The sequence below is a fragment of the Coenobita brevimanus genome, chromosome 17 (assembly GCF_032717465.1).
Source record: "Coenobita brevimanus isolate Jiangsu-jjx chromosome 17, ASM3271746v2, whole genome shotgun sequence".
Taxonomy (NCBI): domain Eukaryota; kingdom Metazoa; phylum Arthropoda; class Malacostraca; order Decapoda; family Coenobitidae; genus Coenobita; species Coenobita brevimanus.
The window spans coordinates 4,265,911-4,287,882 of record NC_136970.1 but is presented as its reverse complement, the minus strand read 5'-3'; the positions used below and the strand labels follow the sequence as shown (position 1 = coordinate 4,287,882).

The window sequence follows — 21,972 nt, the reverse complement described above, 5'->3', positions numbered from 1 at the left end:
GCCAGCATGCTCTCCAATACAAGTTTCTGTAACTGTCAACACCAAACTACATGCATAGTACACACTACACTTCCTTTTCCAAAATTCAAAAAATGTAATCATGGCTTTAAACTACATAGCCTCGGAGTCCCTGGGGGGGGGGGGACCATAAATGCCCCCACCTTCTGCCCCTCTCCCGGCGATGACTCAAGTTGCCTGGAACCACTGTCTGACTCACTTCTTCATATCTGCAACATTCGTGCCCTTTCCTCCAACTTTCCCTCTGTAGAGCACCACCTCTCCTCCTCTAAACCTCACCTTCAATTCCTGACTGAGACCCAGCTGTCTGAGGCAACTGACAGCAAACCCTTTTCTGTATCCTCCTACTTTCTCTATACTCATTTCAAAGCCAAAGGTGGCTGTTGTGTATATATACACAATGACTTATCTTGCTCTCGTGTTCCTGAACTTGATTCTTCTGAGTTCTCTACACTCTGGCTTCGGCTTTCCTGTCATTCTCTGACTAAATATATCTGCGCTGTTTACTTATCCCCTAATTTTACTGACCATCAAAAATACTTCAACTGTCTTACTTCTACGATGGAACACATTCTATCCATTTCTCCTTTCTCTGAAATCTCCATTCTAGGAGATTTCAATGTTCACCACCACCTTTGGCTCTCCTGTCCTTTCACTGATCCACCTGGTGAACAAGCCTACACCTTTTCTATCCTTAATGAACTAGAGCAGCTTGTACAGTACCCTACCTGTATCCCTGACTGCCTCGTAGAGAGCTCCATCATACTTGACCTCTTCCTTACAACTAATCCTGCTTACACTGTTAATCTTTTCTTTCCGTTGGACTCCTCTGATCACAACCTTATCACCTTAACCTGTCCTATTGCTCCGGTACGACTTGTGGACCCTGCAAAGAAACGTTTTCTGTGGCACTTTGGAGCTGCAAATTAGGAGGCCCTCAGGCAGTACTTTGATTTTCCGTGGAATGATTATTGCTTCCAAGGCCGGGAACCATCTGAGTGTGCTTTGCACATTACGGAGGTTATTCTCTCGGGCATGGAAGCATGCATTCCTTTCTCATATCCTTTGACTAATGCAAGAAAGCCTTGGTTTAATCACGCTTGTTTTAATGCTGTCCGCAGCAAGAAGAGGGCCTATAAAAGGTACCGGAGCCAACGCACCCCTGAATCACATCTTTTATACATTTCTGCCCGGAATCGTGCAAAGTCTGTTCTTCACTCTGCTAAAAATAATGTCATATGCAAGATCAGGCTGAGAGGAGTGAGGTGGATCAGGAGAGAGGAGTAGTCAGGGAGAAAGACTGAAAGTTGAGAAGCTGAGGATCAAAGCAATGGCAGATGATTACAGGACCAAAGCAGAGGATGAGTTAGAGTCAGTGAACTGGAATGAAATGGATCTGAACAGCCTGTGGGATGCATATAGGGAGTACTTAGTTAGGAATGCTAAAGTGGTGTGTGGTGTGACACGAGTATCAACAAAAAAGAAGGGTATGGCATGGTGGGATGAGGAGGTTGAGAGAGCAGTGGAGGAAAAGAGGAAGAAGTGGCTAAAGTGGTTACAGGATAGGGGTTCAGTTGAAATAAGAACTGAGTATATCGAGAGCAAGAAGCATGTAAAGAGACTAGTGAAGAGGAAAAAGAAGGAGGTAAATGATGATCTAGGAAGAAAAATGAATGCGAACTACTCTGAAAATAGGAAGTTATTCTGGAAAGAGGTGCGGAAATGTAGAAGTGAAAGTGGAAAGAAATATGATGGTGTGAAGGATGCAGGTGGTAGGTTACTAACCCATGGAGATGAAGTAAGGACCAGATGGAAAGAATATTTTGAAAGCCTGATGAATGGGAATAGAGAGAGCAGAGCGGCTGTCAACGTGATTGGTTTTGGGGGTTTGTGGAGAAGGAATGCAGTGCAAGGAGACATGACACTCGCACAGGTGAAGAGCGCTGTGAAACGGCTGAAAAATGGGAAAGCAGCTGGAGTTGATGAGGTGTATGCAGAGATGCTTAAGTGTAGTGGAGAGAGTGGAATGAAGTGCTTGTAGGAGATACGTAAGAAGGCATGGATGAGTTAAGCTGTGCCTGCAGAGTGGGAAAAGGCTGTGATTGTACCCCTGTACAGAAATAAAGGTGAGCGAAGTAAGTGCAAGAATTATTGTGGCATAAGTTTATTGAGTGTGGTAGGAAAGGTATATGGAAGAATTATTATAGAGAAAGTAAGAGAGATATCAGAAGTCCTAGTGAGCGATGAACAGGGTGGCTTTAGGAGTGGCAGAGGATGTGTGGATCAAGTATTTGCAGTGAGACAGGTAGCAGAGAAGGCTTGTGAGAAGGACCATAAGGTGTTCATGGCATTCATGGATCTAGAAAAAGCATACAACAAAGTAGACAGAGAGGGATTGTGGAAAGTTTTGCGCATGTATGGTGTAGATGGTAAGCTGTTAGGTGCTGTCAAGAGTTTTTATGATGGTAGCAAAGCATGTGTAAGGGTTAATGGGCATCTAACTGAGTGGTTCACGATCGGTGTGGGTGTGCGACAAGGTTGTGTGGTGTCCCCTTGGTTGTTCAGTATATATATGGATGGGATGATGGGAGAAGTAAAAACACGAGTAATGGAGAGAGGGATGGTGCTGGTAATGAATGGTGATAGATGGAATATCTCAAATTTGTTGTATGCTGATGATGCAGTACTGCTTGCAAGTGCCGGACAAGAACTCAGTAGGCTAGTGCAGAGTTTTGCTGATGTCTGTGAGCGTCCTGCCTTGAGGGTAAATGTAGATAAGAGTAAAGTGATGGTTATTGAGAGAGAAGGTGACTCCCAATGTGATGTCACAGTGAATGGAGAGAGACTGGAATTGGTGAGAGAGTTTAAATACTTGGGTACAGTGACAGAAAAGAGAGGAAAATGTGCAAAAGAAGTTGAAAGTAGAGTGACACAAGGATGAAAAGTGGCTGTTGCAATGAAGGCCTTGACAAGAAACAGAGGCTTGAGTGTTGCAGCTGCACGAGGCTTACATGAGAGAGTGTTAGTGCCAGCTCTAACATATGAGTGTGAGACTATGGTGTGGCATGAAAATGAAGTCAGGAGTAAGAGCAGTGGAGATGGGACTGCTGAGGAATGTATGTGGAGTACAGAGGGTGGATAGGATACGAAATAATGTGATTCGTGAAAGGTGTGGAGTGAGGAAGTCAGTGGATACTTGAATCGAAGAGAGTGTTCTGAAATGGTATGGTCATGTGGAAAGAATGGATAACAACAGAGTGGTAAAAAAGGTATACCTGAGTGAATTTGAAGGAGGGAGGAGGTGAGGTAGGCCAAGGAGAAGGTGGAAAGATATGGTGGATGAATGTGTGAGGAAGAGAGGTTTGGAAGTCGGTGAGGCTAGGGAACTGACAAGAGATCGAGCTGGCTGGCTGAATTTTGTGAGAAGTGCATGATCAGGGATTTTGGCACCCCTTGTGAGCATGGCAATGTCCGAATTGACTCAATTGGATACATTGTGTGAAGCTGCAGAATGTGGTGAATGTTTTTGGCTTATCTGGTGGAGCCAGGATTGTGGAGGCTTGAATGGTGAGTGAATGGAAGTGTGGCCTATTTGGATTGGGCAAGTTTGTGCTGTCTGGACATTGCTACTCCTCATCGTGCCCTTGGGTGGGAAAGGAGGTCCAGATGGTGATGATGATGATGATGACTAAATGCTCTCATCTCTCCAACTCGAATTCTTCACGCTCCTTCTGGCACCTTGCCAGAAACCTTTCTAACGACTTTACCTCATCATCCTTCCCTTCTCTTTTCTACTGTGATGGTTCTGTAGCTATTTAATCTACTGATAAAGCAGATCTCTTCACTCAGACTTTGTCCTACAATTCCACCTTAGGCGATTCCGGTGCTGTTCCTCCATCACTTCCCCCCTCTGACTTACTCATGGCTGACATTAAAATTTCTTCAGCTGATGTATTTTCTGCCATCACAGGCCTCAATACTAACAAGGCATATGGGCCTGATGAAGTCCCTCCTTTTGTTCTCAAGAACTGTGCTTCTGTGCTTACACCCTGCCTAGGCAAACTCTTTCGCCTTTGTCTATCAACTTGTACCTTTCCTTCTTGCTGAAAGATTGCTTTCATTCAGCCAGTCCCGAAGAAGGGTGACCATTCCCAATCCTCTAACTATCGTCCAATTGCTTTATCATCCTGTATCTCAAAAGTTTTCGAGTCAATTCCTAAGGGAAAAATTTTAAAGCATCTTTCCTATCACAACCTTCTTTCAGATCGTCAGTATGGGTTCCGTCAGGGATGCTCCACTGGCGATCTTCTCACCTACCTTTCAGACTCCCGGCCATCCTCCTTTTGGGACTTTGGCGAAAGCTTTGCCATTGCACTTGACATCTCAAAGGCTTTCGATCGAGTCTGGCATAAATCTGTAATTTCCAAACTGCCCTCTTATGGTTTCTATCCTTCTATCTGTCCCAACATCTCTAGCTTCCTTTCTGGTCATTCTATAGCCGCTGTTGTAGATGGCCATCGTTCTTCTAGATCTGTCAACAGTGGTGTTCCTCAGGGCTCTGTCCTATCACCAACTCTCTTCTTTTTATTCATCAATGATCTAAGCTGTACATCTAACCCTATCCACTCATACGCTGATGACTCCACCCTTCACCTTTCCATTCGGTTCCGTCAACACCCATCTCAGCAGTTACTTCACCAAACAAGGGATGAGGCTATGGCACACCTAGTGTCTGACTTGGCTCATATCTCTGACTGGGGTAAAAATAATCTTGTTGTTTTTAATGCATCAAAGACTCAGTTCTTACACCTATCAACCTGACAAAATCTTCCACAGGTGTACCCACTAATGTTTAATGATATTCAGCTTAATCCTGCATCATCCTTGAACCTGCTAGGGGTTTCATTTACTCAGGACTTGTCTTGGAAAGATCATATTATATCTCTTGTACAATCTGCTTCCAAGAGATTAGGTGTGCTAACCTGACTCCATTCCTTCTTTAGCCCTGCACAATTGTTGACTCTATACAGGGGTTTTATCTGCCCCAGTGTGGAGTACAACTCTCATGTGTGGGGAGGTTCCCCACATACAGTTCTTCTCAATAGGTTGGAGTCAAAGGCTTTTCATCTCATTAACTCTCCTCCTCCTACTGACTCCCTTCAACCTCTGTCTCTTTGCCGCAGTGTTGCATCTTTAATTTTTTTCTATCGCTGCTTCAATGGTCACTGCTCCTCTGAACTGTCTGCATGCATTCCTCCACCTTTACAATGGGCACATAGCACCCGTCTAGCAACAAACTCTCATCCCTTTTCTGTCCAACTCTCTAATGCAAGAGTTAACCGTTACTCCCAGTCCTTCATTTATGCAACAAGTCAGCTCTGGAACTGTCCACCTCTGTCTATATTTCCTGCTTCCTATGATCTCCAGTCTTTTAAATGCAGTGTGTCCAGGCATCTCAAAATGATTGAGTCTTGAATTTGGCTCTCTCTTGTATTTTGTTTTTCTCATGTAAGGAACAGGTATTGCGGGCTCGTGGCCTTTGGTTCCTCCTTCCTCGCATTAAAAAAAAAAAAAAAAAAATCATCTGTGCCTTGCCTCCTGGGAACCCCCTAGCAGTTCCACATGACAATACAGTACAGTATACTAATGAATTGTGCTGGTGAGGGTGAGTTGGATCAGGCAGATAAGGTTTGGGGAAGTGTATGAAAATGTATATCATCTTCTCAACCCTGATGTTCCACCTAAAAGATGAAATGAGGTAGGATCCAAATACAAAAATAAAGGAATCTTAAAAGTAAGAAAATTGTTAAAATGGCATCCCTAGTGGAATGTTCCACATATCATTCAGGTCTTTAAAAATTGTGGCTTAACTTCACAGGCATAGAATGTGCTGGTAGTCACAAAGACATGCTGCGAGAAGGTTGTAGATCTGTAATATTGTGCTACTCAGCCATTCTGATACAGGCAAACCCCAATTTACGATACCCCTAGATGCAACACCCGAATAGTGATGGGGGTAGAAATACCACCCTACCCCGCCCATCCTAGGCCTACCCCCAGTTTTGTGATTTTAAATACTGATTTTGATTATATTTTAGACTTAAATTTTGTGTTTAGGTTGATTTATAAACTGTTTTTTGACAATGTGTTTTAGTCATAGGTGGAGTGAATGCTGTCATGTGAGGTACCGATTCTCATGTATTAGATGAGGTACAAAATGGTGTGGACAACTAGGCGACTCAACAAAGAATATTTCGTGTTTGACATTGAACCGTCATCTAACCTATCATGGAATACATATTAATAATTTTAAATAGTAAAAATTTTGAAAACCTTAGAGAGTAAATATTTCATGCATTGAGGTGGTGGCAACCATCATCCACTCACTTGATGTAGTGCTGCCTACTTCCTTAGCTTTTATCATTCTTTTTCCGTGCCTGCCCTCCTCTCTTCTTATTTCTCCTATCTTTCCTGTCACTTCTTATTCCTTTTCTTTCCTTTACAGGTGGCTTTACATTGAGTGACAAGCCAAATGGTTTCCTGTTAGCCAAGAAACCATTTACAACGCTGAGTGGTAACCATATAACCAAACCATACCTGCTCCCTACGTGTCAACAAGTGGGTTGGTGGAGGGTTGGTGCCCCTCCCTGTAAAACAACTAACTCAGTGTCAAATGGCCACCCTTTACGGGATTGTGGTGTCTGGCAGTAGATAGATAGATAGATGAAAACTGTGACCAATAAATCATGTGTTTACATTTGGGCTGTTCAAGGAAAAATGCTTGGAAATGCAAAGGAATTTCTAAATAAATGTTAGAAAATAAGAGAGAAGAAAATAAAGGAGCTCAGCAGCCAAAACAGTACCGGTAGCTAAAACATTGTAAATAGGGCCGTTGAAAAGCCTATCCCGACCACAACATTGACCAATAAATCATGTGTTTACATTTGGGTTGTTCACGGGAAAATGCTTTGATAATACAAAGGAATTTCTAAATATATGTTGAAAAATAAGGGAGAAGAAAATAAAGGAGCTCAGCAACCAGAACAGTAAATAAAATGACATGAAAAGGGGCTTTTGAACAGGCTGTCCCAATTGCATCATCAGTTGATAAATCATGTATTTACATTTGAGTGTTTCATGGGAAAATGCTTTGAAAATACCAAGGAATTTCTAAATAAATGTCGGATAATAAGAGAGAAGAAAATGTGGGGGTTCAGCAACCAGAACAGAACAAAGACGACTTAAAGAGGGGCCATTGAAAAGGCTTTCCTGATTGCATCATCGAATTCCCTGTTAGAACATCATTGATTCTCTGTCACAACCATTCACACCTTGGATGATTCTGCGTCATTCGTACATTATTATTATGCATAACAGATGTTTATTTAATTATTCAGGGACCATCTGATGGTGGGATTGTATACAGTGCTTCTGCTTCTTCTCTGCCAAATTTGAATACAAGTAGATCACATCGTCCAATGACTTTGACTGGGCACAAGCGAGAGAGGCACTGGTTTTAGGCTTAGGTTAGCTTCTTTTACAGCTGTTAGGCTATTTAGGTTGGCTTTAAACTTTTTTTTTTTGGGGTGGGGGGGGTTAGGACTTGGTTGGGGGGGGGGAACCCAAGGGTTAAAACTGCATCTCTGTACTTTACATGTTAAATCTACCCGAGATATGATACCCCGCCTAATGATGGGTTTTTACTTAACCAATTGTATCATTAAACTGGGGTATGCCTGTACAGGAAATAAGCTGCATAATATCAAAATCTATGCCAAGTTAACACTCAGACTTGTGTGACCTGGTGTCCAAAGAATGTATTTTGTTTGCCAGTAGCTGAAAAAGAATTCTGTATTAGAGTTGTCCATACCTTGAGAAGTAAAGCAAAGGGAGTATAATTACTATCTTATTTGCAGATCATAGAAACGATGGCTTACACCGAAAACGTGGCAAACTTCATAGATGCTCTGGGCCCATTTTATGAGTTCATTGAGGTGCCAGGCAAGAAGAAGCTAAACAACAACACCAAGGGCCTGCCTGGTGATGATGATGCATCAGACACCGAGGGTAACACCGGGATTAACGTGATGCCGCCCATCATAAACGGCAATGCGGTGCATCGGGTGAACGGCTGTGACTCGAGGTCTTCTGAGTCGGCCAGTGAGGAGTCGTCCCCTCAGCCTCCCTCACCAACACAAACTCAAGATCTTCCAGTGTCACTTGTGAGTAGTGGTTTATTTGCACATAGCTTGCACAGATTATATACAGGAACCTAATTGTCAGAGAGGGACATTCTTTCCTGGTAACACCAATATGTCTGGTTGTCTCTGCTGCCTGCATAACCAAACACCCTTCTGCTCTCCCCTTATCCCCTTAAAAGAGGATGGTGGATTGCAGGAAGATAGTAATTGCCTGCTTAGTCAAACACGTTTCAGCTTTCCCCTTATCCCTTAAACCACTCAACTGCTTTGTATTGTACATTCCGAAAATGTCGATCAGTAGACTGCTTCGTACATTTCGGAAGAGCAGTGTGAAATATTGTGAACTTTTCGGTCATTTTTCGCGCCCACTGCATGCCTATGGTTGATGAGTGGGTCGTGAATCATCAGTGTGGAGTGTAATCTTTATCTGACTAAAATGTTAGTATGTTTGATCAGGTATAAGTGGGTCAAAACACTCAATGAAAACATGGTTTTTAAACCAGTTTTCCTGCAACTTGGACATAGGAAATGGTTATGGCCGCCACTGCCTAGGGGTTAAAGAAAGATGGTGGATTCCAGGAGAATGGTAACTGCCTGCTTAGTCAAACACTCTTCAACTACCCCCATATCCCATTGAAGGAGGATGGTGTATTGCAGGAAAATGGTAACTTTAATATACTAGGTTCATGTCCGGACAAGCCAGAGGTTGCAGGTTCTACGACAAGGGACTTCTGATTTGTTATATGTGTGTCCAAGATATGTACATTTAGTCATTATTTAACGTTAAATTCTCTCACTGTAATGTGGGTCTTGAACAATTTATTTTTCATGTAAAGTTGTTCATGATCCATTAAACAGTTGTTTTGAAATCAGATGTTGATTTTTCTGTTTGTACATTATTTGGAAATATATCTCATGTAATGCATCTTATTTAAGTGAAGACTGCCAGTACTTCCAGCCTTACATAGTCTTCTGAAGAAAAGCACTTTACAGTAAAAGGTAAAGTGCAGTTTTGTTTATAATGTATGTTCACTTTTATATAACCATATGGTATCTTTATGGAGGATACATATATGAAGTCTGTCCAAAAAGAAACTGAACTTTTTTAACAGTGCACCAATTAGCAGCCGTATCATGATCACAACAGGAGCGCTGTGTACCTCGATGACTAGGGGCATGGCATGATGGGGCTAGTATTTAACTAAAGCTTAAAGTGACTGGGACACAGCACTCCTGTTGCGATAATGATACGGCTGCACATTTTCTGTAAACCCAATACTGTAATGATAAGGGTTTATTGCTTACGTAATGCCACTTAGGATGAGTGAGGCTGGTTAGTCTCATCTTAAATGCCAGGACCAACTTTCCTAATCGCCGACTCTACTGCTTCTTATGGGGCCACCATAGGATTGGATGATGGATGGATGGATGGATTATTTTTATTCACAGAGATGCACATAAATTTACATGGTCATTTTCGTTGTTGTTTTCTTTTTTGAAGGCTCCAACATTATTGCATGCGTCAGCCTCGGTCACCTAATGGCGGGTTTCCATGCTGTCTGGTCCATTGCAGCCCCCCTGTTCAGTCCCTTAACCCTGAGGTCACACTTAATGACTTCGTCCCATGTCTTTCTCGGTCTACCCCTCATAAACCCACCCCCAATATTAACACTTCTCCTTCTGCACCCAAGTATAATCCCCCATCCTCTCCACATGCCCAAACCATCTCAATCTACCTCTCCTCATCACAACACCAATACACTGCAGTCGTATCCTACCTCTCAACTCTTCCATCGTAAACCCAGTCCCCCCAGACCTTGCATGCAGGGACGCACTGCACATCCACCTAATCATTGTCATTTCTGTACATCTGAGCCTGCGAATATCATCCTCCCGTACTGCCAAGGTCTCACTACCATACAGGATTACACTCCTAACAATTGCTGCATACAAAGACCCCTTAGCATGTTGGGAGAGTCCTCTCAATGTCAGGAGAGGCAAGAGCTCCCTGAACTTCTTCCAACCACTTCTCACCCTAGCCATAGAGCTAGCTCCAGCCCCACTTCCAGCACACAACATGTCTCCCAAATAACAAAACTCTTCCACACACTCAAGAGACCAGCAAGTTCAATCCTTTCATGCCTGACAATCTTCACCTGCTCACCCCAACACACCGTACACATAAAATCCGCATTACCTTGCAGTCTACCTCTGATACCACTACATCTCTTGTGCACCCATTTATCACAAACATTGCTCAAGATGGAATTACTTCCTACTCCCTTGTGGCAAACTGCATATGACCACTCTCCCTCATCTTTAACAGTACCGCCACCAACCGTAGATGGTATAGAGGGAATGGCAATCGTGTTAAAAGGACCGTGATTGATTACATGTTTATAGAGAAATAGATGCTGGGTAGTGTTGCTGATACTAGGGCAGTTAGAGGACAGTGTGGAGGTTTGCCAGATCATATTGTGGTATGCAAGATCAAGCTGAGAGGAGTGAGGTGGACCAGAAGAGAGAGGAGCATTCAGAGAGAGAGAGACTGAAAGTCGAGAAGCTGAGGATCAAAGAAATGGTAGATGAATACAGGACCAAAGTACTGGAGGAGTTAGAATAAGTGAATTGGAATGAAATGGATTTGGACAGCCTGTGGAATACATATAGGGATTGCTTAGTTAGGAATACTATAGCTGTGTGTGGTGTGGCAAGAGTAACAACAAAGAAGAGGGGTATGGCATGGTGGGATGAAGAGGTTAAGAGAGCAGTGGAGGAAAAGAAGTGGCTAGAGTGGTTACAGGACAGGGGTTCATTGAAATAAGAACTGAATATATTGAGGGCAAGAAGCACATAGAGTCTAGTGAAGAGGAAAAATGAGGAGGTAAATGATGATATAGGAAGAAAAATGAATGCAAATTACTCAGAAAATAGGAAGGTATTCAGGAAAGAGGTGCAGAAATGTAGAAGTGATCATGGAAAGAAATGTGACTGTGAAGGATGTAAGTTGTAGATTATTAATCCATGGCGATGAAGTAAGGACTAGATGGAAAGAATATTTTGAAAGTCTGATGAATGAGAATGGAGAGAGCAAAGTGTCTGTTAACATGATTGGTTTTGGGGGTGTACAAAAAAGGAATGCAGTGCCAGGAAACGTGACACTCACAGAGGTGAAAAATGCTGTGAAGTGGCTGAAAAATGGGAAAGCAGCTAGTGTTGATGAGGTATATGCAGAGATGATTAAGTTTAGTGGGGAGAATGGCATGAAGTGCTAATGTAAGAAGGCATGGATGAGTGAAACTGTGCCAGTAGAGTAAGAAGGCATGCATGAGTGAAACTGTGCTAGCAGAGTAAAAAAAGGCAGTGATCATACCCCTGTACAAAAATAAAGGTGAGCAAAGTGAGTGCAAGAATTATCGTCGCATAAGAGATGTAGTGGTATTAGAGGCAGACTGAGATAATGCTGATTGCATATGTGTAGTGTGTTCTGGAGAGCAGGTGGAGATTGCCAGGTGTGAAAGGATTGATCTTGCTAGTGAGTCTCTTGAATGTGTGGAAAAGTTTTGTTATTTGGGAGACGTGTTATGTGCCATAGGTGGGGCTAGACTCTGTGGCTAGAGTGAGGAGTGGTTGGAAGAAGTTCAGGGAGCTGCTGCTTCTCCTGACATTGAAAGGACTCTCCCTTCATGCTAAGGGATCTTTGTATGCAGAATGTGTTAGAAGTGCATTGGTGTACGATAGTGAGACTTGGGCAGTAAAGGAAGAGGATATTCGCAAGCTCAAACGTACAGAAACAAGAATGATTAGGTGGATGTGCAGTGTGCCCCTGAGTGCAAGGCTTGGGGAGACTAAGTTTATGATGCAAGAGTTGAGGGGTAGGTTGGGACTCGAGTGTATTGGTGTTGTGATGAGAAGAGGTAGATTGAGATGGTTTAGACATGTAGAAAGGATGGGGGATGATAATTGGCTGCAGAAAGTGAGAAGTGTTAATGTTGGGGGTAGGCTTATGAGAGGTAGATTGCAAAAGACCTGGGACGAGCTCATTGCGTGTGACCTCAGGGCTAAGGAACTGAATAGGGAAGCTGCCTGAGATCAAGCAGCATTTAGAGCTGCCATTAGATGACCAAGGCCGTTGAATGAAAGCATGTTGGAGCCTTCAAAAACTAAATGAAACGAAGTCAATAGAGTGTTGTAAGGAAGGTATATGGAAGAATCATTACAGAGACAGTAAGAGAGATATCAGAAGTCATAGTGATTGATGAACAGGGTGGCTTTAGGAGTGGCAGAGGATGTGTGGATCAAATATTTGCAATGAGACAAGTAGTGGAGAAGGCATGTGAGAAGGACAGTAAGGTGGTTATGACATTTATGTATCTGGAAAAAGCATAGGACAGAGTAGACAGATAAGGATTGTGAAATGTTTGGCACATGTACGGTGTAGATGGTAAGCTGCTAGGTGCCGTCAGGAGTGTTTATGATGGGAGTGAGGCATGTGTAAAGGTAAATGGGCATCTAAGTAATTGATTCACCATCATTGTAGGCGTGCAGCAGGGTTGTGTGATGTCCCCATGGTTGTTCAATATACAGTATATGTGGACGGGGTGATGAGAGAAGTATAAACACAAGTAATGAAGAGAGGGATGGCATTGGTAATGAATTGTGATGGGTGGAATATTTCAAGTTTTTTGCATGCTGATTATGCAGTTCTGTTTATAGATACCGGACGAGAGTTTGGTAGAGTAGTGCAGAGATTTGTTGACGTCTGTGAGCGTTGTGCCTCAAGAGTAAACATAGAAAAGACTAAAGTGTTACTTACAGTGCTCGTCAGAAGTATTCAGCGATGTCCGCCGGGCGCGCAATACTTATGGCCCAAAAAGAATCACCCCATTTTTGGGGGTAAGAATTGAGCCACAAGTTTGAGCTCCGAGCATGACGTCACGGTAGCCTGAGGCCTTCTGACGCGCTGGTTGGTTCCCGCCTCAGTTGCCCACGGGCTGCCTGAGAGAGAGGAACTCCGCCGAGTGTCCCTCTCAAATTGCGCCATTTTTTACCGAGTGTCCCGCAGTGTTTTGGCCTTCAAAACTTTGTTATGGCACCTATCCGTGAACTATCGAGTGAAATCATATCCCAGATCATTGCTCTAAAGGAGGCAGGCCACCAGACAAAGGAAATTAGTGAATTGGTTGGTGTGGGACGATCGACAGTGCGTCGTTGGTGTGCGCGGTTTCGGGAGGAAAACAGTGGTGAAGTTCCCACAAAGAAACCGAGGTCTGGTAGGCCTAGGAAAACTTCCCCAAGGTCTGTTAATGTTTTAAAACGTGCAGTGGAGTTTAATCCTTGTGTGAGTGCAAGGAAAATTAAGGAGAGCAACCCAGAAGTGTTTGATGAGGTGTCAGTGAGAACAGTGTCTCGTAGGGTGCATGAGCTTGGTTACACAAGTCACAGGGCTGTGAAAAAGCCTCTTCTCTCTAGCAGCCAGAGAATTCGTAGGCTTGCCTTTGCTAATAAATATCTAAATTGGGGTGAGGAGCAATGGTTGTCAGTGTTGTGGTCTGATGAGGCAACGTTTAGTGTTACCTGTAACAGAGGAGCATGCAAAGGTAGTGACCCACTTGACCCACGGTATGTAGAAAGCACAGTTAAACATCCTGATTCACTCATGGTATGGGGTTGTTTTTCAGGGAAGGGTTTGGGGAAGCTTGTTGTACTTCCCAAGAACCTCAGAGTGAATCAGGATGTTTACCTGGAGCTTCTGTGTGATCATTTACCAGACTCCTTCGAGCTAACAGGTGCACGAGTGTTTCAGCAGGATGGTGCACCTGCTCACAAGGCCAAATCGGTCACCAATTGGCTTCGTGACTGCGAGGTATCATTCATGACAGACTGGCCAGGAAATAGCCCAGACCTCAACCCGATTGAAAACCTCTGGTACCTCGTAAAGAAGAGTCTCCAAGGGAAGGACGTGAGCTCTCTGCCTAAGCTGGAAGCCGCCATTCGTGACTCCTGGGACAAAATACCCCTCCAGCACCTCAGGAGCCTCGCCCTTTCACTTCCAAGACGTCTCAGGTCCGTGAAGAAACGTAAAGGCTACCCTACGAAGCACTAAAGGTAAATAAAATGCATTATTTATATGTTTTTTCAATGTTGAAAGGTTTGTTTCTCAGGAGGGACGCAGGGCGCCCCATACTTCTGACGAGCACTGTAGAGAGAAGGTGACTCATAGTGAGATTTTACAGTGAATGGAAAGTGACTGGAATCGGTGAGAGAGTTCAAATACCTTGATACAGTCATAGGAAAGAGAGGAAAATGTGCAAAAGAAGTGGAAAATAGAGTGATATAAGGAAGGAAAGTAGCTGGTGCTGTGAAGGCCTTGATACGAATTAGAGGTTCATTATTGCTGCTGCACGAGGCTTACATGAAGGAGTGTTATTGCCAACTTTAACACATCGATGTGAGACTATGGTGTGATATGAAAATGAAAAGTCAAGAGTAAGAGCAGTGGAAATTGGACTGCTGAGGATTGTATGTGGAGTACAGAGAGTGGATAAGATAAGGAAAAATGTGATACGTGAAAGATGCAGACTGAGGAACTCTGTGGACACAAGGGTCGAAGAGTGTAGTGCGATGGTTTGGTCATGTGGAGAGAATGGATGACTAGAGTTGTGAGAAAGGTGTATCTGAGCGAATTTGAAGGAGGGAGGAGGCGATGTAGTCCAAGAAGAAGGTGGAGGGATATGGGGATATGGTGGATGAGTGTGTGAGGAAGCGAGGTTTGGACGTTGGTGAGGCTAAGGGACTGATGAGACTGAGCTGGATGGATGAATTGTGTGTGGAGAAGCACATAACCAGGGATTTAGCACCTCTTTTTAACGTGACAGCTTTCAGATTGGATTTATCAGATAGGTATGTGTGAAACTCCAGAATGTGATTGGGGGGGGGGGGGGCAATCTGATGGAGCCAGGATTTCCAGGGCATGAGTGATGAGTGAGAGGAAGCTTGGCCCACTGAATTGGGCAAACTTTGGCTGTCTGGACGTTGCTACTCCTCACCCTTCCTTAGGGTGGGAAAGGAGGTTTGGATGATGATGATGGTTATTATTCATTCATTCATTCATCATCATCTAATCCAGTGTTGCCTCATGAGGAGTGTAGGAGTCCAGGGTTAGGCAAGTTGGTCCTGTTATTTAAAATGAGAGTGATCAGCCTCACTCATCCATGATTGGCATTATGTGAGCAATTGCTCTGGCTTAATCCAATTGGAGTGCCTTAATTACCCACAAAACCACCAGGTGCCATAATTTGGTTAAATGGTTATCACCCAGCATGGCAAATGGGTACCTGGTGTACAGGAAACCATATGGCATGTCACTCAGTGTTGAGCCACCCATAGACAGAAGGAAAGAGGAAAGATAGAAGAGGAAGGAATGAAGGAAGAGAGGAAAGGGCAGGCACCCAAGAGCAGCACTACATCGAGTGAGTGGATGGTGTGTGTCCCCGCCTACCTTTATTACAGGACATTATTATTATTATTATTATTATTATTGTGTGAGGACAGGAGTGAGAGGGAGAAAGACAGGTTTTGGGATGAGCTAAATATAGCAGTGGGGGAAATGCCCAGGAGCTATAAAGTGATCGTAATGGGCGATATGAATTGAAGAGTAGGCACTGGTCCTGAAGATGACCTAATAGGTTGTAATGGAGTACAAGGAGAAAATGGTAATGGGAAGTGACTGAAGGATATGCGTCAGGAAAGGAGGTTGTACGATAATAACTCTTATTTCAAACATAAGATGCACATAAATGTACATGGTATAGAGGGAACAGGGATCATGTTGAAAGGAGCCTGATTGATTACATGCTCATAGAGAGGTCGATGCTAGGAATGATTGCTGGTACGAGGGCCATGAGAGGGTGATGTGGAGGTCTGTCAGATCATATGATTGTGGTATGCAAGATCAAGCTGAGAGGAATGATGTGGACCAGAAGAAAGAGGAACAGTCAGGAAGAAAGACTGAAAGTGGAGAAGCTGAAGATCAAAGAAATGGCAGATGGATACAGGACCAGAGTAGGAGAGGAATTTAGAATCAGCAAATTGGAATGAAATGGATCTGGACTGCCTGTGGAATGCATGTAGGGATTACCCAGTTAAGAATGGTAAAGCAGTGTGTGTTGTGGCAAGAACAACAACAAAGAAGAAAGGTACAACATGGTGGGATGAAGAGGTTAAGAAAGCAGTAGAGGAAAAGACGTGGCTGAAGTGGTTACAGGACAGGGGTTCAATTGAAATGAGAACTGAATGTTTTTAGAGCAAGAAATACGTAAAGAGACCAGTGAAGAGGAAAAGGAAGGAGGTAAATGATGATCTAGGAAGAAAAATGAATGCAAATTACTCTGAAAATAGGAAGCTGTTCAGGAAAGAGGTGCGAAATGTAGAAGTGACAGCGTTAAGAAATGTGAAAGTGTGAAGGATTAAAGTGGTAGATTATTAACCCATGGAGATGAAGTAAGGACTAGATGGAAAGAATATTTTGAAAGCCTGATGAATGGGAATAGAGAGAGCAGAGCAGCTGTAAACATGATTGGTTTTGGGGGTGAGCAGAGAAGGAATGCAGGTCCAGGAGATGTGACACTCACTCAGGTGAAGAATGCTGTGAAGCGGATGAGAAATGGGAAAGCAGCTGGATTTGATGGAGGTGTATGTAGAGATGATTAAGGCTAGTGGAGAGAGTGGAATGAAGTGCTTGTTGGAGATATGTAAAAATGGATGAGTGCAACTGTGCCAGCAGAGTGAAAAAAGGCTGTGATTGTACCCCTGTACAAAAATAGAGGTGAGCGAAGTGAGTGCAAGAATTATCGTGGCATAAGTTTATTGAGTGTGGTAGGGAAAGTATATGGAAGAATTGTTATAGAGAAAGTAAGAGAGATATCAAAAGTCCTAGTGAGTGATAAACAGGGTGGTTTTAGGAGTGGCAGAGGATGTGTGGATCAAATATTTGCGGTAAGACAGAAAGTGGAGAAGGCCTGTGAGAAGGACGATAAGGTGTTTATGGCATTCGTAGATCTGGAAAAAGCATAGGGCAGAGTAGACAGGGAGGGTTGTGGAAGGTTTTGCACTTGTATGGTGTAGATGGTGAGCTGCTAGGTGCCGTCGAGTTTTTATAATGGTAGTGAAGCATGTGTAAGGGTAAATGGGCATCTGGGTGAATGGTTCATGATCAGTGTGGGCGTGCAACAAGCTTGTGTGATGTCCCCACGGTTCAATATATATATGGATGGGATGATGAGACATAAAAACACGAGTAACGGAGAGAGGGATGGCGTTGGTAGGGAATGGTGATGGATAGAGAATCTCAGATTTGTTGTATGTTGATGATGCACTACTACTTGCAAATACCACAGAAGTATTTGGTAGACTGGTGCAGAGTTGTGCTAATGTCTGTGAGCATCGTTCCTTGAGAGTAAATGTAGAAAAGAGTAAAGTGATGGTTATTGAGAGAGAAGGTGACTCCCAGTGCAGTGTTACAGTGAATGGAGAGAGACGAATTGGTGAGAGTTCAAATACTTGGGTACAGTGATAGAAAAGAGAGGAAAATGTGCAAAAGAAGTGGAAAGTAGAGTGACACAAGGAAGAAAAGTAGCTGGTGCAATGAAGGCCTTGATAAGAAACAGAGGCCCGAGTGTTGCAGCTGCACGAGACTTACATGAAGGAGCGTTAGTGCCAACTTTAACATATGGATGTGAGACTATGGTGTGGGATGAAGGTAAAAAGTCAGGAGTAAGAGCAGTGGAGGTGGGACTGCTGAGGAATGTATGAGGAGTACAGAGGGTGGATAGGATGCGAAATAATGTGATTCGTGAAAGATGTGGAGTGAGGAAGTCGGACACCAGAATGGAAGAGAGTGTACTGAGATGGTATGGTCATGTGGAGAGAATGGATAACAACAGAGTGGTGAAAAAGGTATATCTGAGTGAATTTGAAGGAGGGAGGAGGTGAGGTAGGCCAAGGAGAAGGTGGAGAGAGTTTATGAGGAAGAGAGGTTTGGAAGTCGGTGAGGCTAGGGAACTGACAAGAGATCGAGCTGGCTGGATGAATGTTGTGAGGAGAAGTGCATGATCAGGGATTTGGCACCCTTTTTTAATGTTGCAGCGTCCGATTGACTCAATCGGATACACTTATGTGAAGCTACAGATCATGGTGAATGTTTTTGGCGTATCGACAGAGCCAGGATTCCAGGGGCTTGAATGATGAGTGAATGGAAGCATTGTCCATTGGATTGGGCAAATTTGGGCTGTTTGAACATTGCCACTCCTCACCCTGCCCTAGGGTGGGAAAGGAGGTCCAGATGATGAAGATGATTGTTGTTATTATTATTATTATTATTAGAGGTAGGTGGAGGCATTCACCATCCACGCACTTGATGTAGTGCTGCTCTCGGGTGTCTGCACTTTCCTGTCCTCCATCCTTCTTTCAATCCATCCTCTTCTGTCTTTCTTTCCTTCATTCTTTCCTTGTCCTTCTGCCTGTGGGTGACTTTACACTCCCTCTTCTGTCTTTCTTTCCTTCATTCTTTCCTCTTCCTTCTGCCTATGGGTGACTCTACACTGAGTGACAAGCCAAATGGTTTCCTGTACACCAGGAAACCATTTACTACGCTGGGTGGTAATCATATAACCAAATTTTGGCGCCTGGTGGTTTAGTGGGTAATAACGGTGCTCCAATCGGATTGAGCCGGTGAAGGTTTATATCCAAGGGGTAGTTGGGGTTTATTGCTCACGTAATGCCACTCAGGGATGAGTGAGGCTGGTCACTATCATCTTAACCCTTTAACTGCGGGTGTCATCTCAGAATGACACTGCAAAAACTGGACCAAACCGCGGGTGTCATTCTCGAATGTTTGTGAATATTTTGAATACCCCGCGTTTTTTCCGTGCACCAATTGTTTCAAGGGAGAGTAGCTATTAAGTTCTTTCACTCCAGCCGACCCCCACCTCCCTCCTCCCACCCCCTGGGCCCCCACCTCCCACCCCCCGGTCCCCCCACCCCACCCCTGACCAACACGCATCAGTATCTGTCCAGCTGTGTGAGTGACAACACCGCTGATGTGGCAGTGAAGTGCAGGCAATTACAGTGCCTTTTACCTGCCTCAGTGAACACAGAGTGGGTGTTTATCGTATGTGCAGTGTTCATATATGTTTATAGTATTATTATCAGAATGAGGTTGGCATTTGGTAATGGTGTGTGAGCGAAAAATAGTGATTACAACACCGCTGATGTGGCAGTGAAGTGCGGGCAATTACAGTGCCTTTTACCTGCCTCAGTGAACACAGGGTGGGTGTTTATCGTATGTGCAGTGTTCATATATGCTTATAGTATTATTATCAGAATGAGGTTGGCATTTGGTAATGGTGTGTGAACGAAAAATAGTGATTACAACACCGCTGATGTGGCAGAGAAGTGCGGGCAATTACAGTGCCTTTTACCTGCCTCAGTGAACACAGAGTGGGTGTTTATCGTATGTGCAGTGTTCATATATGTTTATAGTATTATTATCAGAATGAGGTTGGCATTTGGTAATGATGTGTGAGCGAAGGTGATGGTGTGTGAGCGAAAAATAGTGATTTTAGATCGCTCACTTCTAACGGCACTGCCCATCCAGTGATAGTCAACGAAATCATGAAACCTACACCATTGCAAAGCCGAAGGTTAGTACTTTCTAATGGTACCTTATTTTTTGTTCTAGATTAATTCTGTGCAGAGTTTTAAAGGTTTAAAGTTTGTTTACATTTTGGCTGAAACCCCCGCGGGAGAGGACAGTCGGGGCAAAACAATACCCGCGGTTAAAGGGTTAAATGCCAGGACCAACTTTCCTAGCCCCAGGCTCCTACGCTCCTCATGGGGCAACGTAGGATTAGATGATGGATGGATTATTACTGTTATTATTATTATTATTATTATTATTGTTATTATTATTATTATTATATTACTTACATAATTTGTGCTTTACCCATTGCCTTGTGCTTGAGAGGGACACCTTCATTTTGTGGCACCACTTTAACTATGTGGCTCGACTACCTGGCTATACATTATACCAGTAAATGCCCCTCACCTCCTTTTCTATCCCCTGAATGGAGGATGGTGGACTTTAGGAAGAGGGCATTTCAGCCAGCAGTCCACTGGGTTCACATTTAGGATGAACTTGGGGCAACAACTGTTATTAGCATGTACTACATATTGCCATCTAATATACTGTAGAACCTGCATGTGAGTTCAAGACCCTATGTACAGTTACAGCTACTCTTCAGCCTGCAACAGTGATACCAGTTTTTATCCTCAGGCACAGGAACTGAAAGAAGTCGATGCTGGTGCAAACTCAAGTGGTGACGACGAATTGGTGGTGGTGGAGGTGACCAGCCATCAGTCTGGGGTAGTGAATCATCAGGTCTCTGTTGCACACAATGTATGCTCTGACTCAGATTCAGATGAGGAGTACTCTGAACCTGCTGAGGTGAGGCACAGGTTGTGGAAGTGGAATGGATTGCTTAGTCACCCCTTTTATGTTAGATATAAAGTTAGGAAGTTGATAATGATAGTGATGTTGTGTCATTTATAAAGGCGCAGACATGCTTGCATTGTGTTTCTGTTGATGGATGAAGATGATGTAGTTTATAATGCTGATATTTTGGATAGCTTACCCACAGTATGGCAAGGGCACCCACCATCCACTCAGTCAGTGTGGTGCCATGTTAAGTTACATTGTGCTAAGTGACAAGCCAAATGGTTTCCAGTAGTTCAGGAAACCAATGACTGTGTGGAAGTAAATGTGTAACCAACATATGGATGCCTGGTGGTTTGATGGGCTTAGATGCGTCACAAAGATACTACTCAACCTGTAAACTGTGGTCGTCTGGAAATCCAAATTGTTTTCCAGGTGTGTGGGGGGGGGGGGAGTTGCCGATTGGTAGAGGATGTGATAAAGTACAGGCATATCAATTTTCAGATCGTTGTATGCCATAGTTTATTCCCTACATTGTGTTGAAGTTTGGTAATTGTGGACTGCCAGAAAATATATGCATATACTGTTTGTTATTTTTCCAAAGGCCAGTTTTATGGATTTAACATTAACCCTCTCAGGGTCACTCACGCAATTCGCATTTCATGTGGATTGTTCTAAAGATGTTCAGTCACTCGAATCGCGTTTCGAAGCACAAAAAAAAATTGCCAAAAATTAAGTTTCTGGCCGATTTGCGTCAAATTTTGACACTTCGTAGCGAGTGCAACGCTTTCCCATTGTAAGGCATTGGCAACACTGAGCTGCCTCACGGGGTCCAGCACATAGTGATAAACCCCAGTCTCTTCCAAGCAGCCAGGCGGTTAGGTTGTGTTGCGTGTACTGTCCCTTTAAACTCCTACTAATTCTGCCACTTCTTGCCGAGCTGAAGCCCCTGTGGACTTAGTGTGATAATCCAATATTTGTGAGCATATTTGTATATGATATTGTCGATGGAACATAGATATATGTCACGAAAAGGAATTGTGTCCGTTAGCAATCGTTAGGCTTAGAGGCAATATGCGTGTTCACTGTTGCGGGGTTTCGCCTCTTGCCCCCCCCAAGGCCCTATGCTGTGATTACAAATACGTATATAATGAAACCAATGCCTAAACTGTATTTTGTGTGAAAGATATTGTGGCTGGCTTGGTGAAATTATGGAACTAGTTAGTGTTATGGATGCCATAAACCATAGTGTGGAATGGG

General features: G+C 43.6%; 1 protein-coding gene across 1 annotated transcript in view; it reads left to right on the top strand.

The window, feature by feature from the left end:
* The window catches only part of LOC145391231 (acyl-CoA-binding domain-containing protein 5-like), a 92,133-nt gene that overhangs the window by 55,459 nt on the left and 14,702 nt on the right, over nt 1–21,972 (top strand). Inside the window, exons 4-5 of the mRNA XM_080265907.1 lie at nt 7,935–8,240; nt 20,554–20,724. Of these exons, the coding sequence (XP_080122033.1) occupies nt 7,935–8,240; nt 20,554–20,724 (477 nt within the window). The remainder of the gene's footprint in view (nt 1–7,934; nt 8,241–20,553; nt 20,725–21,972) is intronic.